The sequence below is a fragment of the Apis mellifera genome, linkage group LG1 (genome assembly GCF_003254395.2).
Source record: "Apis mellifera strain DH4 linkage group LG1, Amel_HAv3.1, whole genome shotgun sequence".
Classification (NCBI taxonomy): domain Eukaryota; kingdom Metazoa; phylum Arthropoda; class Insecta; order Hymenoptera; family Apidae; genus Apis; species Apis mellifera.
Genome location: NC_037638.1, coordinates 13,216,264 through 13,239,651, shown reverse-complemented (window position 1 = coordinate 13,239,651; position 23,388 = coordinate 13,216,264). Strand labels below are relative to the sequence as shown.

Below are 23,388 nucleotides of genomic sequence, written 5' to 3'. Positions count from 1 at the left end.
CCTTCAATTTCATAGATCACTGAAAAGATATATATTTTTATTATATATGAACATTGAATTATGTTTGTATCAAGTCGTATCAAGTATAACAAGTTTTATAAATAACATTTAAAAATATCAATAAACTAATATAAATATTCAATAGAAAAATAAGTTATTTTCGTAATAATTTATACGATTTTTTATTAATTCTAAAAAACAATGTAAATCATGAAAATCAATATTTATTATTTTTTCACAAAGAAGCTTAGTGCTGAATAATAAACATCTATTATATATTTTTAGTATAAAATATTCAATCGAAATCGAAAATATTTATAATCGTTATTCTTCACATTCAATATCATCAAAGATTTTATGATTTTCTTAAAAAAAAATATTTTCCATACACTATCTCTTTATTCGAATATAATCACATATTCTATTGATAAAAATAACTTGTCTATGTATACAATAAAGTCAAGGGATAGAAAAGACAATAACAAAACCGTTAAATGTTTCGCATTATCGTAATCTCGCGCAACATTGTGCAAACCTTTTCCATACCACGAAATCGTTTCCCTTTACGATCGGTAGAATTAAAGACCGGATCAATTAAAGACTCAAGATGAGAAGACAATGTTCTCATCGGAGCTATAAATGCAGATTTGCAAGAACCAAGGAGAATGCAACCCCTCAGACAATGGAGTGAGAGTCGTGCATCGATTTCCGTTTTGGCCCAATAACTCTGCCTCCATTTTCACCGTTACCAAGTTCCGCTTGGGAAAGGACAAACTCTCCTCCTCCTTCCCTCTCTATCCTTGCCACTGTACCTCGTCATGTGTCCGTGACAATGGCATCTCGCATTGCTTCATACATAAATACGACGTAACAATAAACAGAGATAGAGGGCAGGAGGCGCGCGAGTACGGTGCATGGTGGTGGATAGAGGGGCAGAGGGAAGGAGAGACGCTTCAAAGGCCGTCATAGCCTGAGGATCAGAAACCGATATGAGATTTGGCTATGTATGAATGATGTATCCCGCGACCACTGCTACTTGCAATCTCTGCCGCCCTCTCGCTCGGCTACGGATCCATGAAGAGAAAGGGAGCGACGAAGACGTGCATAGGCGGGAATGTGTTCTCTGTTTGTCTATGGATACGTATATTGTCCACGGTATATTGCATATATGTGTATATCCCAGTTTCGCGATGGGAAAGGCAGACAGGATAGGGAACGTCCTCGGTCTGCATACCGACCTGGGTAATTGCTTTCAATAAGAGAATGACGCGACGGGCCGAGATATTTTTGTTTGAGCCAGATTCGATTCGTGACAGTTAATTGTTTACGAATATGAGGCTTGAAGGATTTTTTTTTTAGTATATGTGAATATTTTTTTTTTTAGTACTAACGTGATACATTCTAATTGCGAACGTAAATGTTTAAAGTGCAAGTGAGCTTGCGTATTTGCGCAAAGTCGAGAATAAGTTATGGATGCAGATAGAAAGAGGATGTTGAGAATTAGTCTCGAGAGGAAAATAGGAATGACGTCATATCAAATATTAACACTTCGATTTTAGCATGTAATTATAATGCGCTGTTATGTAATAACTATGAGATATTAGATGTGTTCAACAATTTATTTTAATAAAGGAAGCTTCGTTTTTAAATGTATGGAAGATGTAATACATAATACATAAAAATTCATGGCTTTATTTGTTAATTGTAAAAATTGTAAAAATTAAATGTAAAATTTATAAAAGTAATAAGTTATTATTATATAAAAAATAAAAGTCATATTTCAGACATACATAGAAGCAATGCATTTTTCTATTTGAAAATTTTTCATTATTCCTTGAAAAAATTAATAATGTATAATATATATTTATAATGCAATATATTTACATTATTAATATTCTACCATTCATAATTCAATTATATTTATTTGACTACGGATGTTCGTATATTTATGAAAAATTTACAAAAATTTATCTAATACACATACAATATATGAAAAGACATAAAATATCCAAAATAAAATATTATATTTCACATTTCATTATTTATTTCTGTAATTGTATTCATAAAAATTTATATAGGAAATTTTATTCTACTTATCTTAACTCTCTTGTTAAAAGAAATTCTGAAATAAGCATCACGATGGAAATCGATACAATAATCGTAACGCGAATTTCCGTCGTTCAATTTCGAAAGAAGATACAGATGATTATCAAGATGTCTAGAAAGGCAGACGCCTGCAAAGCTGAAGATGGTAACCTTGAGAAGGTGGAACGATACAGATGTCAGGAGCAAATGCAGTAATAGTTTACGAGGGGAAGATGCGCGAGTGTAATCACGGTAATGCTTAGACGAACATTCCGACTTACGTTTTTCCATTTCCTTTATTCCTTCTTTTTTCCTTCTCAAGGGTAATTTCGCTTTATTTCGCATCTTTGTGAAGATAATCAACCATAAAAGAAAAGAGGGATAAAATTAGAAAGAGGGTTTCAACCGAGAAGAAATTATTTAATGTCTTTATGCTTTTTATTCCATAATTGGTTCCATAATTCCATAATTTATGAAAATTCAAAAAAAAAAAAAAAGAAATCGAAGACATAAAATCGATTTCATGGTCTTGTAATCGCGCAATAGTTTCATCAATTGAACAATTGAATTTGGTTTTTTTTTTTACTTCCGACGAACTTTTGCACGATTTTATTGCGCACGTTTTATATTGCTATGAATCATTGCTACACAATCGGGAATTCATGTTTCGCTTCGTACAACTTCGACGATAAATCACCAGAAGAACGGACCACTGTTTTTCGTGCTATTTTCACGACGTATGATGTTTGCTTCTTGATTTTTTTTTTTTTTTTATGTTACACGGAAGCTTTAAAAAATCGGAAAGAAAAATCCGATGTTAGACGAGTTCTATTTTTTTAGGCAAATCCCATCAAAATAGTAATACACATAAAATAAACAAATATGAAAAATCTATATTATTTTAACAATATGTATAATAACAATGTTTTTCATAATAAAAAAGAATATTACATACATGAATTCATTTCATAACATAACAACTTTAAATTGCTATGTGAATTATTTATTTTATAAAAAAAATAATTGCTAGTGAATATTTCAGGATATGACAAGAACATATATAGGTCAAATTTTTTTTTAAATGGAATTATGTATTTTTTAATAAATTAATCAATACAAATTATTCCTTATAAAAAATAATTAAATATTATTATATTTCTTATTATTAAATATTATTATATTTCTTCTTCTTTAATTAATTTTTTATAATAAAATATTAATTACTTATTTCTTATTACTTATAGTATAAAATTATTATTTTAGGAAATATTTTAATTTGAATATTATAAAACTTATCATTTAATAGCAAGGAAAATATGAAAAAATTATGACAAAAGAACATATTAACAATCATTGGCTCTTAACATAAAATTAGCCATAATAAAAAAAATGAATTATTTTATAATATTAATTTTATTTAAAATTTTCAAATTTCATACAATAATTTTTAATTTAATTTTTAATGTTCTATATATATGAAAGTACTAAACTATTATTTATTAGATGATAACCAATCAATAATCAATCAAATTCATAGATTAAAGTAATTTCTCTTTCTTATTTATTTAAAAAATATATATATATAAAATTTAAGAACAGCTTAAAAAAACTGAAACATCTTATACATTCTATTTGCAAATTCCAAGAAAATTAATACCATTCAAAGACTTAAAATTCCTTAAGAAAATAAATTCTTTCTCTCCCTAAAATTTAAATCAATTTTTTCCATTCCAATTCCATTTACTTAAAAATAAATACTCGAGATCCGAGCAATATACCAAATAACGTAAACGGTATATATCCCAGATTTTCCCCAGTTTCTCCCTTTCCTATCCACAAAGAAGTGCGTGCATGTCGAGGGGTGAACATATATCTCGTTCATCAGATTAGGCATCGTAAACCCTCGCAGGTGACGAAGGGGTTGGGTGGCACTCAAGACTGTTAAACGAGACGAAAGATAAAGAAAAAGAGAGAGAGAAAGAGAGAAATAGGGGAGTGATGACACGCAAGAGCCGAGTCGAGTGCTGAAAGAACTGCAGACTCCTTTCATGTAAGGTAATTAACTACTAAGAACCGTTGACAAACACCTAACTCTCTTGCCTATGCACCCCTCACACTGGCCTTCTTCAACCCGGTCGCTACAGCTTTTATTTATTTTTCAAGCGGCCACCCTCTTATTCCCCTTGGATTCACGCGATTTAAAGTTTAAGCAGAAACAGTTCAAGACCGAAGGGAGCGGCGTAGCGTTAGAAATTTAACAAAAGAGGGAGCCAAGTTTGTTTCTTGAAATAGACTTGGCATTTTCTGGCAAGTGACGTATTTTCAAAAATTTTCTTTGACTTTTTCATCGATGAATTTCGAAATTTTTATGTTCTATTTTATTTCTATCTATGCAAAAAAGGTGGAAATAAAAAGTGCTGATAAACTGAAACTCTACAATAAAAATAATATTGTTATTATTATCATTTTGTTGCATTATTATGTTTCTAAAAAAAAATATTATATAATTATAAAACTTATATAATTGTAAAAATAATTAAAATATTATTGATATTTATATGATTTTTAATTTCTTCGTATTAATAACTTTATTTTTATTTTTTTTTATTATGTTTGTACTTAAAAAGTACATTTACATTGTAAGGAAAATTTTCATAAAAATTTTTAATTGTTTTATCCAATTTTGTCTTAACTATAAATAAATCTAAAATTAGGTTGAATTATAATTCTCTTTCAGATAGAAAAAATTATAGAGAAAAATTTTGCATTATTTAATAAATTCTATTATCATATTATGAAATTTTTTTTACAGAAATACATTTGTAATATAATTGAATTTTTTTTAATGGAATTTTAATATTTTTTTTTTTTTTGCATTAATATTTATCATGAATAAGAAAATATGAGGATAAAATCATAAAAAATACAATACTTTTCGAAATGTATAACTTTTTTTAAATATTTATAATAAAATGTTCAAATATTCAACTATTGCACTTTAAACATTTATTTATTCGTTTCTTTACATTTTCCATTATTCATTTGTCCAACATTCATATATAAGCAATTCCTTTTAATTTGTTTTGCCATATCTATGAAATAAAAAATTCCATAAACTATAAATTTCAAAAAAATATTTTTAAAAAAATATTTAAATCAAGTGAATGCAATCATATTAAATTATGGATGCCAAATTATTTTTCTTCATATTTAACATCAAATTGATGTTTACTTGAAATTGAAGTTATTGATATATATAACTTTAACAGTGCAAGCGTTAATTTATTAATGAGCGATTATAATTCTATCCAATTAGAAGTACTGGAAGATCGGTAAAATATCACGTAACAAATAAAAAATTATAAAAAATAATACAAAAAAATTTTTTTTAAATTTTAAATTCTAATTAAATTCAATTTAGTTCAAATGAATTCAATAAATATTCAGCATTTAATATATCTGAAAAAAAAATATATAAGAAATATATATATGAATATATATATAGAAATTATCATATTAATGTATCTTAATTGATTATTTATAAAATATGGATTTTTTATAATTCAAACATGTTTATTATTTCAATTAAAATTATTTATAAAAATATATTCATCTATCTTTAAAAATTCTGTCTTAAGAAAAATCGATAGAATTATATTTTATGGAATATAGCGTGCATTTTAGTGTGCAATACTATATAAAAAAAAATAATAAAGAATTTATAATATAATTTTATAATATAATTTATTGAATTTTAACTAATATATATTCCTTTTTTTTTTTTTGCGTTGAAGCCAATGGATTAAGTTTTACATATGTCAATATTTATAATTGAATATTTTTATTTTATATGATTGATTATTAATATTTTTTTCTTTGCTAAATTTTCTTAAATTATTTTTATTTTTGCAATTCTTTTAAAAATATGTCTGTTGCAATCGAATTTGCACAAAATTTGCAATATAATACACTTCTATTGCAATTTTTCAATTGAACTATTGCATACTTAATGGAAATGTATTCTTATTAATAGCCATTATGATTGCAAAATGACATGATTTAACAACTCTGCAAATTATAATCATCAAAAACTGAATGAGATGTACATAAATATGAATATCGAGTGACAAAAAATAAGATATACATAAAATATACAAGTATAAATATCAAATGATATAAATAGCAACATAAAAACACGAGAAATCTGATAAACTGTACATAGTCAGAATTTCATATTGTCTATATTAAAACTTTTTAGTGAAAAAGTATACATTTCAAAATAAAGATGTAAATTTTTAATTATAAAATTCAAATTTTAAATTAAAAATTTTATTTTTTATTTGAGATTTTTAGATATAAAAGATAAATCATCATAAAAAGAAAATCATATCATCGATTAAGGAAATCAAATTTAAGTCAATTAATATACGAATTCTTGAAGAATTAAGCTTTCGTGTTATTATTTTCATCATGCGTTTCTAAAATTACACTTGTATTTTAAATTATACTTTTACTTTTTGAAAAAATAAAACGAAAAACAGATGTGAAAAAGAAGAGATATAGATGTGAAATAATTTCAACGTAGTCACGTCCATTATCGTCGTCAGTTTGTTGAAATGATGCACTCGGCAACGGACAATAATTCCCGCGTTAACTTCGTGGCCGTTCGCGAAACGATAAAGGCTCTAGAGGGTACTTAGCGCGAATCAACAATTTTGCAACGCATTTATTTACGCGAACGGAACGGTTCCATCCCTCGAAATATCAGGGATTCCGCGTGGACGTCAAATAAAAGCTTCGTCCATGAATTATTTTGCCGGCTAATTTCCCCGGTGGCGCATCGCTTGGACGCTGGCCTGAGGGGCTGTTTGAACACGTCCCCCGTCAAACTGACTTTATCAGAGTTAGGCTTGACAATCGTTATATAAAACTGTTAATCATGATTAAAGTTATAATATCACGCACGACTGTGACCTTGTTGACCAAAGTAATGACGAAATACGATACAACAAATCATCATTTGATATTGATAATATTAATGAAAAAAATAGAATTATTATATGTTATTTATATGCTTATTGGGAAATATGATTGTATATTTGAATTATAATCGCTTGATGATGATATATACATAATATTATGATTCTTGGAATTTACCTTATAAAAGAACATTATAAATACTATTATTTTTAATTGATGTTAATATTTTCAAATGATTTTAAATTCAAATAATTAATTTCGATAATGTTTGTATTATGAATATATTTTAATATAATTATATAATTATATATAATTATATATAATTATATATAATATTATTTTAATATAATCTAATTGAATTTATAATCTTAAATGATTTTCATATAACTTTGATGAAACAATAATAGTAATAGTTAATAGTAATAGTTAAATCTTGAAAAAATATTCATCTAATATTGAAATAATCTTGATGAACTAGTGTTGTAACGTTGATAATTTTTAATGTAATATATAACAATATATTATGTATATATTTATATATACATTATATTATATAATGTATATATATATTATATAATGTAATATATAACAATATTCTGTAAATAATTTTATAAGTCAATTAATAGCCTGATAATTTGAAAATAGAAAATCTTGATTTTCTTTAATATGATCTTGAATTATTTTAAATACGATCTGTAAATCTTAACGCTTTTAATAATCTTGCCATCAATCATGAATGGGTACAAAATAATTATAAACTTTTAATATTCAAGTACAACATTTTGATTATTATTAATGATGCAACTATAAAAACACTTATATGATCTTGTATTATCAATATAACAATATTAGTGATCTTTAACTAATCTTGAAGAGGTATCAATGATCCAATCTTAAGATTTTTTTATTGTCAAATATTGTCAAATAATTTACTAATTATCTATTGTTAATAAAATAAAAAATGTATTTATTGTTTTCAAAATTATACTAATTTAAATAATGTAAATAATGTTAAATAGTTTCAGAAAGTAATCATCATATTATTATATATATTGTTAATAATTCTTTCCTTTGTAAAAAATATTTATTTCAAAAAATTATGTTATTACTTTATTGCAATCTTAGATATTTAAAAATCTCATTTAACAATTTATTCTATTAAAATATTTAATTACATATATTCGAATTTAAAATTTTCGAAGAATTTTGTTCTTATATTCAAATAAATATAATAATTGCCAATATTTTTTTTACCATCTTAGGTGAAAATGGACTTCGAACAAAGTTAAACGTATATATATATAAAACATGATCATACAAACGTGCGCAGTTAGAATATTAACGACTGAAAGTCAATAGACAAACATTTGTTCTTTTAATTTGATCATCCATTCGTTTTATGAACAAAATCTATTGGATTTACAAATTTAATTCTTCAATTTTTATGAGATGATATGAGACGAAGATTTATTCTCTCATTTATGTGCATATAAATAATATATTATATATAAAATGCAATTATTTTATTTTCCTTAAATCTTATAAACAATTACTATTGCATTAATAAAAATATATTTTAAAAAATTTTATCTTTTTGTTTCTTTTTTTATGTTATTTTAATATATATTTACTCAAATAATAAAAATAAAAGACAAGATATTTCTTAGAATTTTTCTATTTTGTAATATAATAACAAATATCATAAAATTTTCAAAAAATGAATATTACAAAATAAATCAAATTTAATAGTGTAAAAAAAATTTATATAAATATTCCAAGATTATTTACAGACACTTATGACGTATATATGACGTATATATATAATTTATATCGCTTTATGATTTCAGCGTATTAAATTTGAATTACAAAATATGTAATAATATATTGTATAAGATAATAAAAAAATATATATATATAAAAATCTCTCTCTTAATCTCTTAAAATAATGAAAAAAATAACATTGAAATCTTAAAAAGATTTATACTTTTCAAAATATGAACAAACATTGCATTAGAATAATGCAATACTTAATATTATTATGAGGAATCTCAATCACTTTAGATTTTTCTAATTCAATACTAAATCAAAAGTCTCAAGATACAATTAGACTTATAATTATAACTTACAATTTTATATTTTTAATTGTTATTATTATCTCAGAATTTTACCAGAAAATTAATCTATTTTTCAATTATAATAGCTAAAAATTGAAATCCAAACAGTAATATTTATTCTGTAGTTCTCACTCAACTTTAGGACTCCTTAGAACCAATAATATAAGTACTTCAATATATATATATATATATATATACTTTGTCAAAAACCGAAAGCCTAATGGTGGATTTTTTACAAAAATTAAAACGATGAAAAATGCACAAAATAAAACAACTATATACAATGGCAATTCGTATCGCGCGAAATAGAATCTAAATAAACTTTTTCTTCGTTTTTTTTATTTCTTGAAGAAAATCCACGATGCGGCTTTGCGTTATGCTGTGAAAATAAATTTTCCGTAACATGTACGTACATGTCACATATATTAAGTGTATTAAAAATAATTTTTTAGGTAACTTGAATATTTTTCACTCCTGATTTTCTTTACTTTTTTTACTTTATATACAATATATTTTACTTCTTTTAACTGTCATAATTAAGGAACTGTCATAAAAATATACCTACTAACATAAATAGATTTACATGTTTTGAATTATAAAATTATTGGCAATAAATTGATTAAAGACAATTAAATACTTCTGCCAAAGCACGCAAATGACTAATGAACAAAATCAGCTAGAACATACACGATGTAAGAAACTCGAAATTCCAGTCTTCCTGCACGACGACCATGCTCTAATTATACTTGTTATTACATCAACGGGAGAGAAATTATGCTATGATAAAGTTACTCTAGATTCAGTCTAGATTGAGAATGAATGAAATCTGCATACCACATATTGCCGACATTTCATGTTCTTAGCTAACTTCGCCAAAGATTTTTATCCATGATTAATCGCACGAGCAATGAAAGGACCATAAGAAAAATAATGACAGCCGCTCCAATTAAAATAGCGCCATATCCTGAAAAAAAAACCAATTGTTTATTCAGTAATTAAGTAAGTAAAACGATGAAAGTAAAATGGAATGGTTCGTTGTGATATTTTGATTACGCGAGAAAATCTTTCTTTTTTTTTTTTGCAAAAATGTATAAACAGTAATAAAAAACAGGGAAAATTTGCATTTCAAATCATCACATTCAAGTGCTAACTTTTATTCCTTATTTTCATTTTTACTCTTGGTAAAAATGATATTTATGTGTCGGCCGAGTTTGAAAAACAAATTTAATTTCGCGTTGAAATAAACAGGTAACGATGAAACGACCATGGTTTTTCACAAAAAAATGGGAAAGAAAAAAGAAAAATAAAGGGTGATATTATACTACAAAAGCAAACTGCGCGCATTTTGCCGCATTACATGTAACAATTACAATAAAAAATTAACGCTAATGAATCTTCAGCAAGTCGAATTATGCACGATGGAAACTGAGTATCATTAAAGATCTCGTTACTCGCACATGCGTACTTTATGCAATAGAAAATTTTGCAATAGAAAAATCAGAATCGGACTCCCCATTTTGCATTCAAACAAATTTATTCCTTGTCGTTGCGAAACAATTCCAGATATGAAACTTTGTTACACAATCGTAAATTATAGGAAAAAATAAGACTAGAATTTTTCAATATAATTAAAAATAATTATCGTATTTTTCAATCATGCATTTAATTATTGCCATTCTATGAAAAAATGTTATTAAACAAATAATCATGAATAGAATAAAATTTAAAAAAAAATTTTCATTTAAGAATATCAGTATGATATTTTATAGATATTTGTTTAACGTTCATAATATTTTGAATTTTCTTAATAATAAAGTGAAATCTTTTTATGATAGAAAATATTCTTATTTGAATAATATCATTTATTTGTTTTATAATATTGATATTTTATAATGACATCAAATTATAAAAAATTTTAATTTTAATAATTATCTAGTTATTTAATTCAATTTTCATATAGGATTACATATTTATATAAAGGACTTATTATTTTAGATTTAGATATGTTTTATTTTCAAAAGTAAATTAAATAAAGTTAAATTAAGAAAATTAGGAAAATTAAAAAAAGAAAAAAAAGGGAATATTGCTTATTGTAGCAAATATAAAATATTAATACAATCATAGAATGAATTTTTAATATTTTTCCATTATTTGTCGTATTTTTATTTATTTTCATATTAGTTATATTGAAATAAACGAGATCTAATAATTCAATTTTATTAAAAACTTTCTATATAGAATATTCATACTAGATAGAAAATTTACAGATTCGAAAGTCGAAATTTAAAGATGATTTTATAAAAGTAAACAAAAAAATTAATATTCGTTAAAGCTTTTTAAATTATAAATAATTTAATTTTGCACTACATAAAGAATCTTCTTTCTAATTATAAAAATAAACTTCAATGGATAATCTTGAAGATCAACTTTTGTTTTTGTTTCATTTTTTAGTATTATATATAAATCATAAATAAAAATAATTAAGGCAACTTCTTGACCAGTTTATTATTAATAAATAATTTTTATGAGTATCATATCTACGAGTTACGAATTTATGAATTAGTATACAAGATTTAATCTATCCACACAATTATCTCCTAAATTATGTATTACTTCGGATTAACTATATAATTAATCAATGAATTTGTTTTGGATAATCATGGCTAAATAAAAATATATATAATTTCATTTAAAAAAACAAAAATCACTTTGAGATCTCGATAACTTCTTCATCTAGATAAATTTGATAGTCGTCATAAAATGTTCTTCTTGAAACATAACAAATGAAACATTTATTTGAATAATGCATAATTTAGAAGATAATTGCGTAGATAAATTAAAATGACACATTTTGTATATATGTTTTCGATACACATATGTATGTATACTCACTACGTGTCCTTTCATGGTTATCCTCCTTATTAACTGAGATGTTATCCGTGAACGTCGGGCCATCGTGTGGAAACAGAGATCTTCGAGAACCGAACATAAATAGCCTGCAAGGCATTAAAGGCATCGAAATCGATGCATGTTCCTCCGTTCTCTCGGTATGGAAACCGAAGCCAGGCGAAGTTAGGCTTGTTTGGAACGGAGCCAATGGAGCTGTTGTACAGGTTGTAGCGCTGTACGCGGAATACCGATTTCCCGAAAAGTCGAACGGCCAGCCGACGTGATTCGGAGGCGCGATCGGGCTGTAAGGCGGGGGATCGTCATCGTTCCTCACGACTTCGTCGACGGTGGTCGAGGGTAACGTGGTTGATTCGTTCGTCGAGGTTCTGGTATTGGTTAGAGTCTTGGACGTAGTGGTTCCATTTATAGGATCTGATAACTCCTCGTGGAGAAGCCTCGACGAAAGTAACATGGTCGATTCGTTGGTTGAGATTCTGGTATTCGTTGGCATTTTAGAAATAGTGGTTCCGTTCGTAGAATCTGACTCCTCCTGGAGAAGGTTTGACGAAGGTAACATGATTTAAGTTTAAATTTTTCAAAAATGTTTTTTATAAAATTTTGGCGAGATTAATGTTGCTTGTGAAAATCATTCTTCGAAATAGGATGACCAGTTTTGAGATTTTGTTGAGATATGAATATCTGTAATCTGAAAGAAAAACTGCTATTTGTAAATGAGATTTAATTACTTAATGTAGAGAAAATCGGAATTGTTATGATATGTTTCTTATTTTTTAATTTTTTATATTTCTTAAAGTATTTTTGATATAAGATTTTTATTATTAATAAATAGATATTGCATTATTATAGATGGATCATATTTATAGATAAATCATTTTTTATCATATAATAAATAATGCATATAATAAAAATTAATATGTTACTTTTTATATGTACGTTATTTTAGTTGTTTTGCTTTTTCGGAAAAGGATATATGATAAAAAATAAATATGTAATTTTTTTTTAAATTTTGAATTCTGTTTTTTATGCAGTATATTAATAAATTAATATTTATTTCTTTGAGTTTTCTTTTCTATTTTTACATTTTATTTGATTCCATATAGCAAAATAAACAAGAGTAGTGAATAGAATAATGAATAAAATCAAATTATGCTTTTATTAATCTTAACATATTTATTTGAATTTTTTCATGAATAATAAAAAAAACTATATATAAATAGTAAAAAAAAATGTATATACGAAGTTTAAATAATTTTTCTATATCATTTTTATTGTTGAAGTTTAAGAATTGATAACTAGATTTCATTGATTGCTTCTAATAAATTCAATATAATTCTAAAATATAAAATAGTAGTTCAAAGTGTTACATATATAGATAAAAATCATATATAATAGTTAATCAATGAAGATACTTTTCTTTTTCATTTTAATTACCAACTTTTAATCTTTTAAAAGTTCAAAAGCAATTTCTTTGAAAGTACAAAAACAATAATATGATTAATTCATTTAGAAGGAATTACATGTAGAAATTAGAATGTATATTATTAAGAAATTATTATGTATATTTATATTATATTATTGTTAATTGAAGATTTTTAAATATGTTATAAATATGAAACAGAATATATCTGTATATATTAGATTATCTCAATTATTTTATTTCTTAATTAGTATGTCTATTAAAGTTTTTTTGGATTCATAATATCTGTTAAGTGATAGAAAAAAATAAACATATATATATATATATATATATATATATGATAATAAAAAATCAAAGATAACTTGAAAAAAAATAATTGAAATCATATTATGTTATATCAAATTGATTTTACATTTTGTTTTTTATAGCATTTTTATGGCATAAATTATAACATTAAAATATTATCTATCAAAATAGAAATATTTTATTAACTGATTACTTGAACTAAATCTAATTAGCATAACAGAATTGCTAATATGAGAAATTCTATCGTAGCAAAGCTTAATAAGATAATAATATTATAAATTTTTAAATTTTAAATCTTATATAATCTCGGATTATTAAGGAAACATTTTTAACAAATGCTGGAATTAATAATTAAATAGCAAAGTAAAATTTTAATATAGTCATAAAGATAATATTGTATATGTATATGTATATATTTTATATATAGGCATATATTAGAAATATATATTGATTTATCTCCATTTATTATCATAAAAATACATTATAAATTTATGAAATCAATAATGTAATCCATAAAATCTAAAAAATTAAGATAAAAAATATAAAAAATATAAAGTTTAATGAAATGACAATAATAAATAATAAATTTGTAAAATCTATGAAAAGGAATAAATTATTAAAATTATTATTAATATATACAGCCAGACTTGGACAAAATATAATCTGGTTATAATAATTGAAAATTATAATTAATGCAAAATCGTGTTATTAATTATAATTATTGATTAATAAACAATCAGTAATATAATCAAAGATTATAATTAATTCAATAATCATTAATCATGATTATGATTGATTATGATTATGATTTTATAATTGAATTATAATTGAATCGATAATTTATTTGTACATATTTGTACATTATTGTATATATCGGTATATATAAAAAATATTTTTGTTACAAATAATGTAACGACTATTTGTCTAATAAGTAAAATTATAAATATTTTTAAAAAAATAAATATTTATCATTAAATTTCAAACATAAAATAAATTGTTTGTTTATTTTATCATTCAAATATAATTTACTTTTATTCCTTCATTTACTGTAATTTTCATTTCAGATGTTTTATCTAGTAAACTATGTATTTTTATTCTTTTATTATTTTATACGATATCAATTTCTTAACAAAAACTCAAAATAATAGGAGTATATCATACAAAAGAAAAATTTCTTAATGGATATTGAACAAGAATATTTGAATGTAGTTATTATTCAAATGAAATGTACATATATAATATACATATAAATGTATAAAATGATTTGAGTAATTTATTCTTAAAAATTCATAATTGTACGAAATAATTTCTTGACTTTTTGAATTCGATGAATTTTAAATTAAAAATATTTTAGCTTCTATTGCTTCTTTGAAAAATATTTTCTTTCTCTTTTTTAATAATTACTATATAATAATTTAATAATTAATGATTATAGATTATAAATATTGTTTTGAAAATTACTAGATTAATCTTTATGACGATTACTTGATTATGATTATGATTTTTTGTAATCAATTATAATAATAATTAAAATGCAATTGATTATTATCAAATTCTATTTATAACTTTTTACAACAATTTCAGAATAAAAATAATAAATAATAAAATTTTTAGAAAAAATCCAAATTGAAAAAGATTATATCAAAGTATCAAATATGATTTAAATATTTGATTAACAAAATTTAAAAAAATTATAATTTGAATCGTATAATTAAATATCTATAACTAATATCTGTAATTAAATCAATATTAAATTAAATATTTGTTTTTAACAAATATTAATACGTTTATTAATTATGAAAACAATAATAAATATAATCTATAAATTGAAGAAACAATTCGCATTATAAATATGTCTATATTTTATCGTATTACATTGCAAAGAGATATAATTATATCTGTATATTATTATTATAAATTATTATTATAATAAAAATTATATTATAATAAAGCAAAAAAAAAATCATTTTATAGCAGGTGTTTATCTACATCATCCAATCAATAATCGTCCAATTAAAAATTCCATGACGCAATATGTATTTTTTCATCTGTTCCAATTCCATAATAATTCACAAATATATATGTTGCAATAATTGAATACCAGTAATCCTTGAATGATGAATAACTGTTTTTCTTGTATACAGTATTTCTTGTACATCGAATTAGATAATTGATAGATTTTTATCTTAAGTTAAGCGATTTATCTTGTTATCAAATTATGAAAAAAAGAAATAAATAACGCGAATAATCTAGAATAATCTTATAATTATTAAAATATTTCGCATTTAAAATATAAATTATATACGATATTAGTACATTTGAAAAAAATCAATAATTTTAATATTTGCATTTACTTATTATAAATTGCATGATAAAAAAAAATAGTTTTATATAAAAATATATTGTTATATAAATATCTAAAAAAAAAAAAATATCATTCTATATCTTAAGATCTAGATTCTAATGAAATATATTTAGAATATAAGTGTTTATGTTATGTGAATATATGTGTTTATATGCTAAAACATACTAAATACAATATATGTATGATAAATATGTTTTGCAAAAAAATTCTAGACTAGTCATAACTAAGAAAAAAAAAATTTTAGTTTATTTTGTCAATGAGAGAAAAAAATAAAAGTTTAATTTATGCTGAACTTGAAAAAAAGAAAAGAATATATTCACGGTCACTTAAGAGGAACAGGTTCGAGATATAATGAGATGTTTATATTCCAAAGAAAATTATTCCAAGATCCAATAGCCGGATCTTCTTTTTACAGTTTGCGTAATTCTTTTCTCTGTGAGTCGATTTTGGATAGTTCAATATCAAGGGCAAGTTGAATAAACTCAAAAGTTTAGAGCAATAGGAAATGATAAAAATAATTTTATAAATTTCTTATTTGAAGCACATTCATTGGATGAGTCAGTATTATTTTTAAATAGATTTTGATTCCATTTAACTGACTCAAGGTTAATTCGAAATGTAGTAAAAGTGAAAGTAATTGTATAAATGTTTTCGAAACAAAGTGTGGCAGCGATGAAATTAATCATTAATTATTCCGATCACTAAGAACCTATATTTAAATATACAATATTAAATAAGGATAAAATTTCATTTAAAAGTACATATGTACTGAAAATAAACAGTATCATGTGAACAATTATTATTGATTTTAAAATTCAACGAAAAATATTCTGTTTCACGTACTCGAATTTCTCTGAGTTTCCATTCCAAATATATATGTAAATATTATTGAATAAACAACAATCCAAAACGAAAGTGGTGCTTTCTCTAATTAATAAAAGAACATACGCTCTGCCAATAATTAATCATCTCAAAGAAATTTTCACACAATTTGTTTCATTATTCAACTTTTCACAATTTCGCTGAAAAACCAATCAATGATTTACCATCGTAAAAAATTTTCAATTCAAAATAACACAAGTGCTGTTCTATTTTTACGACCAATTTATTCCAAGGCGAAAATCACGCATAATTGTCTCAAATTTATCGTTCAAGATATACATACATAATATTTAATTTATCAACAATCATTACATTACATCGACTATAGTGAACGAAATGAATTAATGATACCGGATCATCCATATATATTGTAATAGAGAAGCGTCGACGAAATGATCAACAGGTAGCAATCGCAAGACTGCGACCAGAAATTGTCCGATTGCCGCGCAAAAGAACATTGATTATCAAGAGTTTATTAGATTGTTTTGAAATGTTTTGTTCCTTATCATGTTCGTTATCGTGCTTTATTATATTATACTCCAATTAGTTTGAAACTAGTTAGAAACTAATATCATATTATGGCTTTTTAAATTTATATATATACACTAATAATTAAAAATTTGCATACATCAATTGCATATTTTACGTTTAATTTTTTCATACATAATATTACATAATAACTTTAATTAGACATGAAGTAAATAATAATATTAACTGTATTCAGTCATAAAATAAATAAATAAATAAAATTTGTGTATGTTATATTTTTTCTTTATATAAAAACATCATAAAAAAATTTTTTTTTATTAATAATTGATAAAAAAGAATTTTTTTTAGAAATTATAAGTATAACTAAAGGATTTTAAATATTAGTTATTATAAAAATTTAAATACAAATTGAAAATTTTAATTTATCGTAATTACATCACATAATTTTATATATTCTGGAAAATATTTTTCATTATAAATATATAATAACAGTATTTTCTTTTAATTATATATAAGAAATTATTGTAATAACCAATATTGTTTAAAACATTATACATCTATAATGGATATTTAGTTTCAATTTTATATCTTCTATTAATTGTTATTTAAACATATTTCTTCCGATTAGTAAAAATTGGTAAAGATTTTAATTATCAGAATAAAGATTGCAATCGCAAAAAAAAAAAAATCAAATATTAAGATAAAGGACTAATAAGGAATAAATTATTTTGATAATTTCCCATTTATATATATATAAACAAAGAGAAATAATTCATGTTATAAATTAAAATTTAATTAATTAAAATTTAAAAATATTTTAACAATAAAGTATATATATATCCATAAGTCAAACTTTTGATCGACATTACACATGAAATTCTATTATTTTCAATAAAGATATTTGTACATAAATGAAGTAAATTTTCTCACAACACTTTCACTTCATTCTACTTATATTATTATATAAAATTACTTAATCAATGGTAACGAACGTATTAATCACCAAAGCACCGATAAATATACACACACCTTTCCTTTTCCTTTTGGTCCATGCATTTCTCTACACGAAGACCCGTAGTATACTCTATTCGTGACCCGAGTCGCGACTAGGAGGAATGTTGGTGTCACTCGTAAATAAACATGGGATACACGCGAGCGTTCGAAGACGATGATAACGCAGTGGCGGCTGTCCACAGACAAATCCATCGAGCCGATCGCGCGTTTCGCCACGGCCAATCGCGTGTCTATCGCTACCCACCTCTGTGTTCATCCTGCGGGAATGTCGAGGACGCCAATACGTTGCAAGGTCGCAAGTACATTGCCTTTTGTAGCATATAGTTGGAATATGAAATTTAAAGATTACTAATTTCTGTTGATATCTCGAAGAATCTCGTGATTTGTATTAGAGATGTTCGTACTTTATGAAAAACATGATAAATATTTATTTTATTTAACATTAAGTATTACATGTTTTAGCATTTTTTAATAATCGATATTCGTTAATTATTCTGATTATTAATATGGAATCTAATTATTAATATGGAACTTATTAAGATATATTAGGATTTTACGAATAAATTTAAATATTTCATTTTGAAAACTTAATTTTTATTTTTTATTCATTATGCATTATGTTATTGTATTCATTGTTAAAAAAAATTATCTACGATTAGGGATTAAAAAGATACAATTTATAGTATACTAGAGACTTCATTTCTTTAAGTCTAAAATTGTCTATGTGCAAATTACATAAATATTCATAATTATGAAAATATAAATAACTTATTACAATAAAATTCAAAAATTCTAATATTATTATTGTTTAATTCTTAAAAATATCATTTATTTATTCAATCTTGATTTATTTCGATTTATATATTCGATTCATTATAATCATAATTAATCAATTTAAAACTTTACTCTATTATAACAAGTTATTCTTTTAATATATAAAAAATATTAATGAACTATTTACTATTAAATATAATTTTTGAATGATTTAAATTGACTTCCAAATTGGCATTTTTTACAAAAAATTTGTAAAAAAAGATTATTAATTACAGGAAGATTTCAAAAAATCCTTCGTCATTATTGATTTTCATAATTAACTCTAAATTACCAAATCAGGCATCGTATATTTTATTTCTGAAAATTGAGTATTATTGCGTATCATCTTGAAAAAAATTTTAAGTGAATTTTAAATGACTTGACAAATAAAGTAAAGTTCTCGTAATTTTTGCTGACTAAAGACGTTTGTTTTATTACTTTCTGTCGATGATTGATATATGTACATTACGGTGGTATTATGAGATGCACTATTTTCGCTGTGACAGCAGTTAGGAAATGTCGAATTATGTAACCGTACCGATATGTCAATGTGATGGAATACATCTCGGACAAGTATCAATTTATGGATGTCGTTGGAAAATGGACTGCGATCAATTTGACACGTACACGCTTGATCTGATGAAGCAAAATGTTTGCAGTGTGAAGTTCTAATTTGCACATATAATACGATGGTTGAAGAGTATAGAAAAAAAATAGAAGAAAATTTTCATTATATAAATTATTTTTACAGAAGACAATTTAATTCAGATTTTTTGCGATATATTATTTTAATATGTTATTAAATTATTGCATCATAATTATTGATTTTTAATTTTGATCATTTCAAAATCGTGGAATTTAGCAATTATTTTTATTACTTCATTCAGAATTCCTTTCACTTAAAAATATTTTAAAAATTCCTTTTACTTTAAAAATATTTTTTAAAAGTATTTTTAAAGTAAAAACATCTTGTTTTATAAAATTAAATCTCATTAAAATATCACGAAATCTTAATATAAAATAGAATATATAAATTGAAATATTTCTTATTTTCATTAAAATTTTTATTTTTAAAAAAATATTATTTTTAAAAATATATTGAATTGAACAATTTTTAAGATTTTTAGGATAAACTTTGAAATTCTTCAATTCTTATTCGATTTTCTCAATTTAATTTATTTTTCGTTAAATTGGTACAATAATAAAAAATCACTAATTATAAAAACAAAAATAAAGTATTTAATTCATAAATAATATATGCATATATATAATATACATATTAATATCATAAATCTTTCTTTTCTTCTTATCTATCTATATAACTCTATAAATATGCAAATATATTGCTTTATTTGAATAAACGAACCATTAATAGCAAACAATTTATTTTCATTAACCCAGAATTCAATAAGTCTATTAACTTACGAAAAATTTCTCTTATGCAAAATTTTCTGAACAAAGATTCAAGTTTAAAATGCAATTACACAAGAATCAGCAAGCAACTACGGTAACACTACTTTTGAACAAACAACCGCAGGATATGTAAACTTTATCTGGAATACAACGAAATGTAGTTTGAAATATCGTCTCTTCACTTTCAAAATGAACAAGATGAAACCCATTCGATTAAGTTCATTTACTCCTATCGTTATCATCAAAACATTTAGAAAAACTCGATGGAAATGATTACCTTTTCAAAATTACCTTTATAAAATTTTAAAAAACATTTTTAAAAATTTGTTAAGAATCCACTTAATACATTGTCAATGTTTACTTGCTAAAATTTGTAAAGAGAAGAGAGTTTATGGAGAGTTGTAAGATAAAACTCTTTGAGTATATATTTTAATGTTATTAATTTTACCTTCAAATATAGATAAGACTAAGATACATATCACATATGTCTTATATATATTTTAATCTACTATCATTAATTGAATTATTTGATAATTACGATATGATATATGAATCATCTTAATATTACTTATTTTTAAAATATTATTTTTAAAATATTATTTTTAAAATAAAAAAGAATAAAATTAAATAGATGAAAACCAGATCGAAAATATTAATATCTATATTCTTTTCATAAAATAAATTATATATTATTCATATATTATTAATTCTGATTTTATATAATATTCAAGACAATTAATTTAACTATTTATTTATTTATCATTATAATATCAGATAAAAATAATAAAATATAAATGACAAACGAATTTAAAAGAAAATGTAAAACAATATACTTTTACATCCTTCTAAGCACAGGAATAATTCTGGTTCTCATTCACCATACAAATAAAAATATCAAACATGCATGTTAGCATAGTTTTAATTTCTAATGTAGTGAAATCACATTTTTGCGTGGACTCGATCGCACAGGTATGTCGTGTTTCGCATATGTTTCAACGAACGAAACTTCATGCATGAACATTCACATTGGTAGGCGTAAATTACGTGTTCGGCATATTTTGCACGAAACCAATGATGAAAGAAAGAAAGAGAGGGAATATTTCCGAAAAATTCAGCGTGAAAACAGAACATACGATAGTTCCATCAACGACAGATCGTTCCCAGGAATAGTGATTTATATATGCAACTCGCGAAAGTTGACTGGCGTACCAATAGTACAATATAGCGAAAGATCGAAGTTGAACGGATTCTTATCGTTCGCGGAAATAATGTGCAATTTTCTTGAATTGGATAAAATTTTTCTTGAACGATAAAATTCGTGAAATTTTGTAGAAGACGTTTTTTATTCGTATTCATATTGAATTATTGTTATTTTAATATTTTGTTAATTTATCGTATATATATTTAGTATATTTTCGAAAAATTTTAGATATCAAGACAATGAAAAATAATATAAGTTATACAATTATAAAATATAAATTGAATAATAAAATATGAAACAAATTGATGGAATTAGTTAGTAATTATTCGAAATATAAGAAATTTAATTTGTTTAAAATTGCCTATATACAGGTAACTACATAATTAGGATATTAAAAAATAAAAAAATATTATTTATGTATAATACTTAATAAAGATTATTATAATTAAGAATCCTATTATCTTATAATTAAGATCTTTTTATAATTTGGAGAAATTTATTTTGATAAATGTTGATTAAAATTTGACTTTAAATATATAAGAATTTTAAAACTAATATATATATAAAATGTTATTCGTAATATATAACCTTTAAAATAAGCATTAAAAATCCAATCCTAGAAATATGAAAACACAATTTTAAATAAAATAAATACAAATTTTATATAAAACTGTTGGTTAACACTTATTTATAAAGTTAGCAAGAAACAATTGAAATTTGCTTTCTCTTTAAAAAAAGAGAAAAAGAAAGTGAAGCTTTGTCATCATTATATTTGTCGTACTTTATTTTCACTTCGCTTCATATAACATGAACTTAAAAATTGTTTATAGTTTAATAAATAAGTTAATAAATTAATTATTAATAAAATGTTGTTTAAAAGTTAATAAATTTCAATTATCATTTTTATATATTAAATTTTGTGTTTGTCTAAACTTCTAGAATCAACTCTTCAAACATTCTATATGTATATATTCTTATGTATATGTTATATCTTATGTATATATTATGTATATGTATATGTTCTTATGTATATGTCTTCTATTATGTATGTAATATATATATTAACACGCTAATGTACATAATGTTATCAAAAGCAAATTTTGAATGCTTAATATTATATAAAATAATATCAATATAATAATATAAATTGTTTTTTTATAGTATGAAAACTTGTTTTATATAATTACGATAATTGTACAACATTACATATTACCGATGGTATCAATAAAACATATTACTTATAAATATCATATTATCTGAATTTAATTATGTGTTCAATCATCATATTATATAATTGATGTTTATATAAAAGGAAGATAAGAATTCATTAATAGTTTTGTATAATTAATTAATATAAGATGAATTATATCGAGTAAAAATTAAAAATTTAATATATCTT

At 23.4% G+C, this 23,388-nt stretch overlaps 1 protein-coding gene across 8 annotated transcripts in view; it reads right to left on the bottom strand.

Moving 5' to 3' along the window:
* Window positions 1-23,388, bottom strand: part of LOC100578389 — a 67,072-nt gene that overhangs the window by 42,743 nt on the left and 941 nt on the right. For 2 of the 8 annotated variants that reach the window (XM_026440264.1, XM_026440273.1), the window contains exons 1-3: window positions 18,578-18,760; window positions 12,072-12,618; window positions 10,014-10,143 (exon numbers count right to left, since the gene is read on the bottom strand). In XM_026440264.1, the coding sequence (XP_026296049.1) occupies window positions 10,043-10,143; window positions 12,072-12,618; window positions 18,578-18,754 (825 nt within the window). In that variant the 5' untranslated portion in view covers window positions 18,755-18,760 and the 3' untranslated portion in view covers window positions 10,014-10,042. Of the gene's footprint in view, window positions 1-3,668; window positions 4,024-5,076; window positions 5,178-9,511; window positions 10,144-12,071; window positions 12,775-18,577; window positions 18,761-23,388 lie in introns of those variants that run through there. The other 6 variants (XM_026440269.1, XM_026440267.1, XM_016917836.2 and 3 more) reach the window with 6 other exon arrangements.